The sequence below is a fragment of the Malurus melanocephalus genome, unplaced genomic scaffold (genome assembly GCF_030028575.1).
Source record: "Malurus melanocephalus ecotype Western Australia unplaced genomic scaffold, MMel_1.1 scaffold_20, whole genome shotgun sequence".
NCBI classification, from domain to species: domain Eukaryota; kingdom Metazoa; phylum Chordata; class Aves; order Passeriformes; family Maluridae; genus Malurus; species Malurus melanocephalus.
In genome coordinates, this window is record NW_026623252.1 from 2640490 (window position 1) to 2654778 (window position 14289).

At 43.0% G+C, this 14289-nt stretch overlaps 1 protein-coding gene across 2 annotated transcripts in view; it reads right to left on the reverse strand.

Moving 5' to 3' along the window:
• The window catches only part of IKZF2 (IKAROS family zinc finger 2), a 114021-nt gene that overhangs the window by 13620 nt on the left and 86112 nt on the right, over nucleotides 1–14289 (reverse strand). For both annotated transcript variants that reach the window (XM_057389872.1, XM_057389871.1), the window contains one exon: nucleotides 6728–6865. In XM_057389872.1, coding sequence (XP_057245855.1) covers nucleotides 6728–6865 — 138 coding nt within the window. The remainder of the gene's footprint in view (nucleotides 1–6727; nucleotides 6866–14289) is intronic.

A 14289-nucleotide genomic window follows, 5' to 3' on the forward strand; every position in this document is an offset into this window, starting at 1 on the left:
AGGGAACAAGGTGCTAAAGTGTAGAAATTGCAGAGGCTTCTGACCAGCTTAATGAGTGACTTGCACAGGTTTTATGTCATTTGCTGATGTAGCCACTCATCAAGTACCTACAAAGTACTTTGGTTTTGTTGACCACCCTCTTATAATCACCAAGAAGGGTCAGTGATACCAAACCGGATCAGGTCCAGAGAGTCCCAGTCATCTGCAATATATAACAAGTGTGTAGCTCTGCTCTGCTGCTGTAATACCAGRCCTAATTGTCCTGCATTCATCTTCAGAAGATGGTAAGAAAAACCTGAGACGGCCCAGCGATTAGTCCATGTGCTAATGGCATGGGTGGGGTATGAAGAATGGATGGCAGAAAAGCAGAAACTGAGGTGATCTGGCACAGAGTTCCTACAGTTTGTAAACTGAGAGGAACCCATTGCATTCTCTGCCTTAAATCAGGCTCCCAGTGAAGTGCAGGGTATTGCAGAGGTGGCAGAGAAGGACTGGCACCCTCATGTTCTGCCAGCCCTCCTCCGGTCTCTCACCATGGCAGCCTTTTGTGTCACAGACACCTTCTTCCAGACAGTGCCATAAATGAACACCAGCAGCCCACTTTCCTCCCATGTAACTGCACTACCTTCAGGATCCTGACATGGAATAATCACCCCTCTGWTCCTAAACGCAGCTGTTTGCTAGCACATAATATACAAAAAATGGGGTGATAAAAGCCTTGTCTCTGCCTCCTTTCTAGTGAGGAAGAGCAAATACCAGGCAATTACAAAACAGAGTATCTGCTCAGGTGAACTTCTCRATTCAGACATCCATAATAAGAAAACATGGCAATTTATTCATTTGATTCCATTTGTGCCTCTGCTGCTATGGAAAGCCGAGTACTTTGAGGCTTAGAATCTACCATATGCTATAAAATGATTTACTCTGCTGCTTTTTTATTTGTACAGGATGCTCCCCCTGAGAAACACAATGGTTTCTCATTTACAAGGCAGTCCTGCTGGCATCACTGAAAGGGAGGGAAAAAAAAGCACAAATATGAAATGAATCTAATGTTGCAACAAAATGGGATGCAGTGTTCAAGTGACCTAATTAATGCCCAGTGCRGACTGGAAGGCTAGGAATACTTTAATAGCCAAGGGTAAAGTTTTAAGGTTAATTAAATACCGTGCTTGGTCAGGAGCTATCGGCACTACTCAAGTATTTACCAAGGAGATTTGGGAAGAAAGGAAAGATTATGTCTGCTGATTTTCACTGGGAACTGGCATCTGAGTGTCCTTTTTGGTTASYCAAGCTCAGTGGATGCATGCACACRCACACACCGTGTGAATCCYGGGATGTGACTGCTGTGGGYCATGTCCACCTGGGTGCCACTTCAAGTATTTSCAGCCCTTGGTGCACAGGACACACGAGGCTGGTGGYGTGGTCCTAGGGAGGTGCAGCGGGCTTTCAATCCCCCCTAGGAACACCTGCTCAAGGCATCCTGAACCAGTTTAAAGCTCCTGATTACTTTCACAGATATCTGAMTAAGCCCCAAATGTAGTGACATTTGTATGGTCTCATAACAATTAAGTAATAATTAAATAATTCTGCTGCTGGGCATATGTGTGTAAAATTTCCTACACAGAATTTGAAACCTTTCTTCCATGAAAAATGAATAGTGCTAAAAAAGACATCTGCTCTTCTCTAAGTCAGGCAATWATCCTGTTTGGACTCATTTTAAAAGTAAAATCATTAACAATAAAAGCATTTTCTTTTCTATTTTTCATGCTGAAGGTACTTTTTCCCACCTCAGAACCCAAGTCTATAATCCAGGGCACAGCTCTTTTKCGACAGAATCACTGAATCACACCAATATTTGTGTTACAATGGCAATACCTTACCGGAGTGTGTTTTGTTATGCAGATTTCCTGGGAGAAGGGAAAGAAAGAAATAGTCTGGTTTCTGAAACCATGTAAATGGCAGGTAAAACTGGACCAAACAGATGAGATGTCATATTTTAGAAACCCAAAGAGTTTAATATTACCTTGACAATTCTAGAGACATTCATTTTCATTTCAATTTTAAAAATGCACAAAAAAAGGAGAAAGAGCCCAGCCTCTGTTTTTTTCTTTTTTAGGAAAAACAAAATAAAAAAGGGGAAAACCAAACTGATCACACACAACTACCAGTTCTCACCAATCAGCTGCTCTGTGGTAGAAGCTCATGCACACATTTATTCAGCACTAAATGCAATTCTTTTTTTGTTGTAGTACATCCTACCTCATTACCTTGGTAGTGAAAGCMGCCAAAGAACAGCTGACAGGACATAACTAGCTCAGATTCAGCAACTCATTTTATGCTGAGAATTTACAGTCTTAGCTCAGGAAGMATTTTTTATTCTACAAATCAAACTTCCAGCCCAGGAAGGGTCCACTCTTGTGTATGTTTCTGCTCAGGGATGCTCTTCATCAGCTATCAGGGTGTGCTCCTGGATTACCCATGGAAGAGTTCACCACTTCCAACACTATCAATAYTCTCAATTGCATTTAACACAACATGTTGTTTCTAAGCCCAAACTCTCAATTCACAAACTTGGATAGTCATTAGAGCCATCCTTCTTTTCCTGAAGACACTGGTCTTTCAAGCATAATRCTCAAAGTGACTATCTTTAACTTTTTATTTCTTAATTTGTAAGAAACCACATGAACTATTAAAAAAAAGTTTATGCTGTTCCAGCGAGGAAAGAACAGGGGAAAAAGGAGAAATAAAAAATTACCCAGTGTGTGTTCTGCTGATAAATACTTTTGTGTGCAGACACCAGACACTGGGCTAAGTCTCAGCTGGTATAAATTAGTATTACTCCATCAACCTCAATTTCCTTTCCGAAGCTCACAATATTGCTATTTAAAAGAAGTGTGTGTGTGCAGAGAAATGACAGGAAATATTCCCATGGACCCTGGTGTGAAGTGTCCTGTGGGACCAGCATTTTAACGATGTTTTAAGCAACTATGTAAGAGGSAAAGACACAAGGCCATTGTGTGTTTTATGTGGAGCTGGCCTTTGAGCCTCACACAGCCTAGGGCTAGGCTTCTTTCTCCTTCCCCTGAAAAGAGTACCCTTCTCCATTCCCCTGGAAGAATTTCCTTGGACTTTTTGCTTTGTGGCAGTGGAGAAGGACGCATAACTGGGTGTAAACCATAGCTAGCTTTCAACATTTCTCCTGTTCTTTCCTGCAAAGGTCATGTCCTTGGCATTCAGGGACTGTCCCTTTTGTCACCCCCAACACGCAGCTAGGAGACTGCAAACTAATTTCTCCTTCCAGAGCCAGCACTGCTTAGCTGAAAATTTTCAACAACAAAATCATGGGAGCTCTCTTGCAGCATCTGTCCTGCTGAGCAAGGAATGGGAACACAAGGAGGGGCAGATCAGCAAGAAAATGACAGCCTGCAAAAGGGTGAGACCCAGAGACTTGTACATTCCTATCCACCCCCCAAAACTAGCCCTCCTTCCTCTCCTCTCGCTTCCCCTTGTGGCTTCAATCAGGTGATCTAGCCATCTGCAAGACAGAGATAATTGAAAGCACCAAAGTAGATGTCTGTAGCATGCATGTAAACTGATGGGCTTGATAACAATGCTTGAAAAAAWTCCAAACCCTCTAGGGGCTGCTTCCAGTTTTCTGGAACAATTAGTCTCCATAGAAATCATTTCGATCAGTGTTTAGTGTCKGCCAATGCTGGTGCTGTTAAAGCAGGGTGAGCAGGATGCTGGTAGGGATAAGAAAATCCCCACCTCTCCCTATTCTGTGTGCAATGATGAAGTTATGAGCAGGAGTCACACCAAAATGCACTCCAAGGCTTCAAAATGCTCAGCAAAAACAAAACACTAAGGATTTGGAAAGAGAGTCAGGAGAACTCARTCCCAATGAGATGCAAAATAAAACCCTCCAAAGCATACTCTTAGTCATCCTCRGGAATATAATTTCCATGTAAGACACGGGAGAGAAGGAAATTAATAGAATTTTTTCAGTTAGTATAAGCCCTAATGTTAAGCTGAGTAATCATTTTTGTACTCTTCCCTGGTGCCTTTACAGTCCCAGGAAAAAGGACTTTGCTGCAGACCTCTRCGGGTTGGTGCTCACGACCCTCACGCTGAGCTTCACTGGGGGAGTGATACTGGGATGTGAGCTGAGATTTATTACTGGTCCCAGCTGAATGTGGAGCTCCCTGTTGCTGCCTGTCCTCACTGTGCCCTCACTAAACAACTAAATGAAGACAGTGGATCAAACATCACCTTAAACATTCACCAGGGGAGGCACAGACATATTTGCCCAGAGGAGAAAGAGGCACTAGTTGAATTCAAAGTGCTGGTTTAAGCTAATTTTGTTGAGAAAAGTGAAGTGGTTGTGTGAACATTTCTATTTTAAGCCTAAACAAAGTCAGTCAGGCTGTAAATGAAAGAACTGTCCACATGGGGTTTGCACTGGTTTAGCTTCAGGTGGTAGAAAAATCAATGCAAGGTCAACCACTGCAGCTTCTTTGGTCAGACAAGGTTAAGGACTTACCCTACTTGTCAGGGTGTTTGTTAGTCTGCTTTAGATTTCCTCAGAAATCTATCAACAAGAGAAAACCCAATTTTAACAAATAACTGTCTAATAAACCCAGACGTTGAGTGGAATTTGGAAAGCTCCTCCACAACAGGATCTCAAAGATCCTGGCTATCACAGCGATAGCAGCCTCCTGTTATTCCCTAAGGAACAGCTGACTGAAGGCATCACTCCCTGGTTAACAAGACAAGGATGCCCTTGTTGCACAAGGAGTGTGCATTTTGTCGGGAACTAAACCAGTSGTTCAACTCCTACCTGACTGACCAAGCCCACAACAGGTAGCTGCAAAGAGCAAAGCCCTTTTCACTGACTTTAACCAGCAAAAAGCCACCTTAGGCAGATAATCACTCACTTCAATATCTTTAAAATCATTCATGACATTTTAAATGTTGATTTTAGCCTCCAGGGTGTCTACAAAGAAAGCAATTACTTAATAGAGATACATKAATATTTTGGCAATATGAAAAATGTCTAGTGTGCCTTTGCAGGCTTAAATTGGTCAGAGGAAAGTACTATTTAAATTTTTTTTATCTTTTTGTCACCAAAATATAGCCTGTATTAGCAATGCTGAATAGATTTTATTTCAGCTTGCATTTTTAGGTTTATAGAAATAATTTTACAGAAATAATTTCCAGATGAAGCCATATGACTCCACTCAACAATGAAGAGCAAAATGGAAAAAAAGAAGTAGGAGTGTTCCCTAGTGTACCCACAGTCTAGCTTTTCTTGGTATCTGTAGGTACATGGTAATTTTTAATCAAAATGGAAAACATACCTTTTTTTTTTTTTTACTATAGTAAAAAAATCTAAACCCTTTGAGTACCAAACATCTAATGACAACTTTGAAAAGTTAAAAGAAGTTCCATTTTAGAAGACTTTGCGAGACACTAATTTTGAATAAAATTATAACCATTTTTGGACAGCTACCATTTAGCATTTAGTGCCWCAGATAAGCCTTCAACCCTGCAGTCTGAGACATTATGTTCATTATCCATACTAATAGCTCCAGAAAGTTCTGAAAACAAATTCACAGAGTTTGACATTTCTTKCTTTCAACAATCTTTTTGGCAATCTTCAGTCCTTATGTATATTAACACATGCAGTGTTAGTTAACATATTAATACTAGCAAATGTAAATGCATACAAACATTTTTTTTTGTTGTAATTACTTTCTACAACACTATCGAATTCCATTCTGCTCTAGAGATTTTTACATCCATCCCTCTCTATTTAAGAGGGATAAGACAATGTTACAGAGGGTAGAAATAATGACTTCTGAATACCTCTGCCATCCTTTTCTTTTSTAATTATCACTCACTATCAGAAAGGAAGGGGAAGGGAGTCACACATTTTATACACGGCTTGAACCCCTACAGGACATGGACCTGCTGGAGTGATTCCAGAGGAGGCCATGGAGATGCTCCAAGGGCTGGAGCCCCTCTGCTCTGAAGCCAGGCTGGGAGAGCTGAGGGTGTTCACCTGGAGAAGAGAAGGCCCTAGGGAGACCTCAGAGCCTCTYCCGGAGCCTAAAGGGACTCCATAAGAGCTGGAGAGGGACTGGGGACAAGGCCTGGAGTGACAGCACAAGGGGGAATGGCTTCCCATTGTCAGAGGGCAGGATTAGATGGGATAGTGGAAAGAAATTCCCMCATGTGAGGGTGGTGAGGCCCTGGCACAGGGTGCCCAGAGCAGCTGTGGCTGCCCCATCTCTGGGAGTGTGCAAGGTCAGATTGGATGGGGTTTGGAGCATGCGGTAGTGGAAGGTGTCCCTGCAGATGGCAGCAGGTGGAACTGGAGAGTCTTTAAGATCCCTTCCAACACAAACTATTCTGGGATTCTCTGATATGACTTTTTGGGTAAATTTGCACAGGTGACTTGGCTTTATTTTCATGCCTGCATATGTATACATACTAAAAAGTGAAATACCGATGTAAACAAAATAAGCACAAACAGGGCTGTTAAACAGGACAGAGTGAGGATTTTAGCCCATCTTTTCTCCTGCCTCTGTGAGTGTAAGCAATCTCTAAGATGCAAGCAATGAAAAGACAAAAGGAAGAAAGGAAGGAAGGAAGAAAAACAGATGGGAAAAAAACCCGCACGAGACGCTCCAAGTCCAAGGGAGTTCAGGAGGCGGTTTGCACCCACCATGGTGACTCATGACCTGCCCGGCAGCCTCCAGACTGACATTCTGCAGATAGTTGTGGCAGCGTTCCTTGTGCTCCTCCAGAGAACTGCGCTGCTTGTAGCTGCGGCCGCAGTAGTTGCACTTGTGAGGCTTCCCCACTGTGGAAAGAATGAGAGCATCRGGTCAGATCCACGGCAGCCCGTTCTGCAGTCAACAAAGCTCACACCTCYGCCACAAACAACTCTTGTGATGGAAAGACACCTAAGAAAGGTTACTCGAGCCCCAGGCCTTTCTCCCAGCCCCGTTTTCCCACCGCACACGCCTCCTCCCACCCGCTGGGTGCTTTGCCCCATCCGTTTTTCACACTAACGCTGCATCAGCAGAAGGAAAAGGAGGCGGCCTTGGTGGCAAAGCAAATAAACAGATGCCAAGAGGGGGAAAATACCAACCAGCTGAATCACACCACAGCACTGCCCGCGCGTCACCATGTCTCGTGGGAAAGAAACTTCTGAGGCCTTTGGCCCATGGCACATGCAGTTGCCTTCACAAAAATGAGCTGCCCTGGTGGCCTAATTCTTCTCCCAGCTGTGGGGAAACCCATTACATGGCTCRGAGGAGTTCTTTCATTGAGAAAATTTTGCCAAAATTACTCAGGGAGGGTTGGAAAATAAACAGAAAGTAACTTGGGTAACAGCACTGTTATGTGTCGGAACTGAACAACCACCAGTAATTCAGAGACCAGAAAAYATTAAAGAATATTTCATATAAATATACATACATAAAAATATAGAAGGCCATGTACAATGAAAATCAAGCCAGATGAATGCAAGACGTAACTCCAATTTTTAATATTTTTAATTTTGCTCAGCAGCATTAAGCATGAACAGCAAATGCTTCTTAATACACGCAAAACCTGGCACCAAATTCTCATAAATTATATCCATTTCATAGTATGTCATTAAGAAACCACAAGAATGGCCTAGCTCAAGGCCAGAAAGCTAGCCAGAAGGTATTTTGCCAAGTGGTGCTAATAAAGGCTTTTAATATAATTTAAACTTGTAGAACATGAACATTTATCCTCTAATAACTAAAGAGCTATTAAGTCAGTGCTGCAAGTCTAGTAAAACATCATCGGCTGCAGGCTTCAGAGCTGGCTGAGGGAAGGGGAAGGTCAAACTTCTTCCAGAGTTTTAAAAATCTTAGGTAAGAATTTTAGTTTCTGGCCAAAGAAATTGAGAACATCCTCTGTTGGATAATCTACATGTTTCTGTTGGGTTTGTCCCAATATTGAAAGCTTTTCACAGTCATTTACTTAATGAAATCTGAGCTGTACTAATTGCAGCCAAACTGCACCGTCACCACTGGGATGGGAAATGCAGGGAAGCTGTGGGGGCACAGGCACAGCCAAGAAGGAGCTGGACAGAGAGCTCAAACACAAAAAACCTGAGTCAGGACAATTCTCTGGTCCCTCAGCAGGACCAGCACGTGCCACATCAGCCTATAATGGAAGATGAAAAAGCCTGAGCCTGTGGAATCAGAGCTGGTCCAACAGTTTCAAATGTTTCCGTCTCAGAAGAAAGRGACTTGATGAAAACAATGTGCTTGCAGAAAGATTCGGGTTTTCCCAAAAAGCTTGTGTGTGCATTTTGGTGGCACAGCCAAGTTTTCCACCAAGGAAAAAAAACCCCTGCTTTTAATAAGTATCCAAACTGAGGATTTCTTTGTTTAGAGATAAGGCTTATCCTCAAGAAAGCGTGTCTTAGACCAGCGTTGTCATGGCCTTTATTTTAGTTTGCTCACTTGCTTAAATTGTTGCCATAACTGATGCTGGTAATGGAATTCTCAGTGGAGGCCCAGCGTGAGACTCATTATCATTCCCAGAATAATTGCCCTTGATGTGAATGATCTGGATCAAGCCTCAGCTCTTAAACATAAACCAGCCAGCTCATTCTGGAGGCACCTTTAGGAAAACACACCAGAGGCTCCCCAGGATGGAAAGACTTTTATAAACAYCATTACAATGCTTCATCGTGCATCTAGATGGCATCAATGTCTGTCAGTCTGACACCTTCATTAGAAGCTAATGTGGTGTCTAATAAAAAAAAAAATCCAGTGCAGTGGAAGGGATTATCTTAACTGAGTTGAAGCAGGGCTGAATTAGCCCACCTGGTTTGGCTACTCAAAACTATCAAGCAACTTAGATAAACTGTAAGACACAAAGAAAAGGGATGAMTGCTTGCAGCTATTTTAGGGAGCTATAATTAATTAAATTATCATTTAACACAGAGAGAAATATTCTGCTACAAGCCCGTATTATAAAAAAAATTAATAATTGATTCAACCATCAAAAAAGAGGTTTTATTAGACCTCTTCAGATGGYTGCTCCCTGCATTGCAACCATTTCAGTAACTATTCACACAGAATATGGCAGAGCTTTTCCAATGATAGCTCGGATGGCCAGCTAGCCAAATTCAATCAGGTTTGAAGGTTAATAGACACGACAGAAGTTAATGATAAAGACATGATTTCTACAGGCAATATGGGATTTGAGGAACATAATTCCTCAAGGAAAGAAATACTCCCAGTATACATGCTCCCTTCTCTGGGGAGGAGATAAGAGAATAAACATCATGTGGCAAATGTTAGTCATGTTGCCTAWTAGACAGCTGCAAAAGATGAAGTTTGTGAGTGCCAGTTGAGTAGGATCAAGTACAACTCCCTTGGGTTCATTTCCCAATTCCGCCCCCCATAGCTCTAAAGATGCAACCACATCATAGCCCCACAGGTGTAAAATGTGATTTACACTATAAAATTACACAGAGTGACTGTGACTTGTGTTAAGGAGCAATTGATCAGGTCAGACCACAATGGAATCAGTTCTGATAGCAGGAGTTTGTGTCACCAGCAATTCTCACAGCCTGTTTGGTAAGAGTTCAGTGAGCCGAGGCAGCAATTACAGTCTAGATTTTAGAAATTGTATCATTGTGACAAATGTCAAACCACTGAAATAGCTGCAAATATCCCCTTGTATTCTCAAAAAAGTTAATGACCAAAAAAAAAAAAAAATGGAAGTGAATGTTGCCAGTGGGTGTACATTTCTATGTATTTCATATTACCTGACAGAAAGCTGCAAAAGTTTTTTAAAGAATTCAATTTCAGTGATAATCTCAACAGCGTACTTTGTTCCACATAACAACCTGACATGAAACCACATGACTGCCGAAAGAAATTTCAACCTTTGTCAAATATTTTAGTGTAGGTAAACAGCAGTATTCAAGATTTGCCCCTGAAACAGGTGGCTCACACTACTGGGCATAAGCAATCCCTGCCTGTAGGGCAATGACTTGAGAATAAAACGTCCAACAGTGCTACACTTACCAAATCCCTCTCAAAAACCCCACTAAAAGACAGGTATTTCCACCACGGAGCCTGTGAAACAGCTCCAAGTTTGTTCCCACTGTGAAACAGCTCCAAGTTTGCTTGATTTTAAGCTGCTTTCTTCAAAATTCTCCCTAAAGATCAGGGAGACAGGACACCACATTTGACATTGTATGCAACCACCGCTTGCAAAGTCAGGCTGGAAATCCCTGGTTTGGGGTAATTATTCTGTTACCACCTTTTCAGGGTCAACAATCAGATAAAAAACAACATCACTTATTCTCACAAAAACAGCACGGCACAGTCAACGCAAACAAGCCCAAAATCTTGAGAAATCTTCCATCTGTTGTTAAACTGGGAAAGACCAGAGCACTGGGCAAAACCCAGTGGCCACACCTATGAAACAGCTAACTTGAAGAAAATAAAAAACCCACTTTATATTTCTTACTGAAATGTCAGAATTTCCATGCATTTAAGCTCAGATTTGGACAGATGACAACATGGCACAGAAAACCCACGGTGGAATCTCAGCCTCAAATGGAAAATATTATGACAGTCACAGTGAAAAAGACATTTAAATTTGAAGTACAATTTTTRCCCTGGAAACAGGTGAACCACTCGTCGAAATTCACAGCAGAAYGGATTTTGCTTGTGAAATTAAAATGCTCATGTGGAGGGAGGAGGGGAAAGAGGAGGAGGAGGACATAAAAGCAAGGTGTTTCTGAGTTAGGAATACTTTTGAGTCCTGTGGGTGAACTTTGATAGCTGAGAAGTCTGCGTGCAGYGACAACGAGATGGTGTAACTCTAAGGTCAATATTCAAGACAGAAAGCAGACTTGGGCCTAGGGAAACTTCTTTAAAGTCATAAAAAAAGGTCAGTGAAAGAGAAAGAGCCCGCGAGGCATTCACACAGCATTCTGCTCTCAAAAGAGATGGGAGTGCATAGCAGAATATAAAGTACGTCAAAGGGAAACAACAAGGCATCCCAGGTAGCACCTTGCCATAAGCGTATCAAGCGAGAAAGGYTTAAGGAACCGTTTCAGAACCCCRCTGAGCTAAAATCCTGCCTCCCTGGCAAAGAGCACTGACACAACACTCCCTATTTTGGGAAGCACATTGCCMTCTGCAGCAATGCAGAGCAGAATTCCTCCCTGTCCATTTGCCTGTGTCCCAAGTCCCGGCCACAGCTCAAGCACTTGCACCTCCTGCTCACACAGGGATGGGCACTGCTGCCCATGTGACGTGCACCAGCCCAGCCCAAGGAGCAGAGGCTTTGCATTGGGCTTTGCTTCAGGTTTCCATTGCTTTTGCTCTATTGGCCTGGCCAGACTGTGGAAGTGAAGCCAGTGAGGATTTTTGTACTGTATGGCCATCTGATGTGGCTGCTTTTGGTGTGAGGGAGATCCTCTGACAGCAGTGCACCAAGTGGGACTTATTTCTGTAAAATATGAACTCCTGTTCAGCCCCTAGCACCTTGGAGCTGGAGCAAACACCAATACTCTCCGATCAAAGCTTTCTGAAGCAGTGTTTAATTAAAAAAGTTCTTTTGGGCTGATACTTCATAGAACCACACAGAATCAACTTGGCTGGAAAATGATCTTTGAGATCAACCTATGACTTGACACCACCTTATCAACTAAATCACAGCACTGAGTGCCACATGCAGTCTTTTTTTAAAAGSCTCCAGGGATGGTGACTCTACCACCACCCTGGGCAGCCTACTGCAGTGCCCAATCACTCACATTGTGATTAATTTTTTCCTAATGTCGAGCCTAAACTTCCCCTGGTGCAGCTTAAGACTGACTGTCCTCTCATTCTGTCAGTGAGTGTCTGGGAGATCGACCCCCAGGTGGCTACACCTTCCTGTCAGGCAGTTGTAGAGAGTGATAATGTCACCCCTGAGCCTCCTTTTCTCCAGACTAAACAAYCCCAGCTCCTTCACCCACTCCTCATGGGGCTTGTGTTCCAGACCCTTCACCAGCCTTGTTACCCTTCTCTGGATGTGTCCGAGCAGCTCAGYATTATCAGTGAGGCTGTAGTGTCCACCATCATAATAATAATCTTCATTAATTCACTAATTGTTTTCTTCCCTAAAACTGGAAGGTGCCTGAGTGAAGGGAACTGTTCTGCAGTTGTACACAGTGCCTACAAAGCAGCCCTTTGCCTTGAACAGGACTTATCAGAGTACAATCAGTTTTAACACAGAGGTAGGAAAYGTGATTAAGGTGCTGGGTTGGGACTAGGGAGAGTAGGGTTCAACTCTTGGTTACACTACAAATTTGTGACTGCAGGCAAGTTATTCTGATTTCCTGGGCTTCAATTATTCATACGTATGATTAAGGTAATAATTCCCTTCTTCACAGCATGCAAATGAACTCRTGCACTTTGCCAGATGCACAGAGGCTAATTTCGTGGAGCACTCACAAGTAGGGAGACACAGAAAAATAGCACCAGTACCTCTACTGAGAAATTAAGGACTTAATAATACACTGCGATTTTATTAGACAGGGGAGTGAGCATCAGAGGGCTGGAGGAGATACTTAGGATGGCTCAGAACAGAACAGTACCAAAGACAAATCAGAAATAAAACATGTAGCATTGCGAGGCCATGTGCTGCACGGAGTCCTCAGACCAGAAAGAACGAGCCCAGGGGGATGCCAAATGTCCCGAACTTGGAGACACTTACCCCACACGGGACAAAAAAGAGAGGGTGCAATAGCTGCTGAAAGGGGGCTATAACAGCTGCTGTTGTCCTTCCCACCTCATGTTCCCCATGCCTAGGAAGCAGTTTTGAGAGCCAGGGAGGGCCAAGGCAGAGCCGGGGTTTCAGCAGGAGGGCTGAGGCTGCAGAGACACAACACAAGGCTGTGCCTCGCTACTGTAATTAAACAGTGCACCTCGGCTTCTCTAGAGCTGCCTGGCTCAAAGCCTCACACACAAAAATATTTACATGAATAACAGACCCCTGAACGAACTAATCACAAGAAAAAATTAGAGTGAGACCTAAGCCCATGCTGGCTCTGAGCAGCACGTAGCTTTGCAAAGGGAACTGCCTCCCACTCCAATGCTGGATCTCACTGCTGTGCTTAATGACTGTAAATGTGTTAATTGAAATTCATGGGGGCTCTTTGATGCGTTGCTTTTTTTTTTTTTCCCTTGCCTGTGAGATTACACACACACACAATACTCTATATACTGGAGTTCAGAAATAAGGTCAAATCCCACAACTAGCCAAGATTGTCCAAGACAACCTGCATGCAGAAGTCACAACATGTAAACATCTAAAATAAAGCTTCAGGCTGCTAGAGCACACAAACACACAGACTGGAGATGCTCAGTGTCAAGTGCATCCTCTCCCGAGGGCCCAACCTGTGACATCTTAAAGCAATCTGATTTCCAGAAAGAATAAAATCTCTAGCCACGTTACAAAAACATTAACTTTTTAATCTTCCCAGTTCAAAAGGAAGCAGAAATACCTTGGCTATGTTTCAAGGGATGTGGATACATTTCAGGACTTCATGGAGTTCTTACGTCTCCATTCTACAAGGACCTTTTAGATTAACATATTTTAGGCCAAGTATTAGGGTTCATGGGACCATGTGTTAAAGGGCTGTGTTACTAGATCAGGCAATAGAGGAGATCACACAAGTGGATTTGTGCTTAGAAAGGTTTCTGGGCACCTCAAAAGGTTTAAAACCCAAAATGCAGCAGTACCACAGGAGAAGCCTACATACAGGTCTTTGGGCAATTGGTACTTTCTCGACTTGGAGCTCGAAATAGAGCACTTGACTGACTTCATGACCTCGTGGCCCAATGCCCCTTAGTCAACATTATTATCCAYTGCCTATTGATGTATACGTGGCTGTTCAACAGCCACAACATTTTGTGAACTACCCAGCAAATGACAAACAGCTTGTCCTGACTTTTTGCACAGTGGCAGTCAATGAYGAGTGATTTCTGTCGACAGCTACCACATCCTATTACAGCTGGCAGCGAAACACCACTGGATACTCGCGGTACATCAGCACGCAGTGAAACAATGGCGAAACATCGTACCTCCAATCCCAGGATTTTCTAGACACACCTGCCTCTCCTACAAACACCTCCAGGGCACAAACCTGGAGCAGCCTGACAYCTGCATCTACCTGCCACTTGTTTACAGCACAGTCAAATAAGCAGCAAGCACTGAGTATTCTACAAGTGC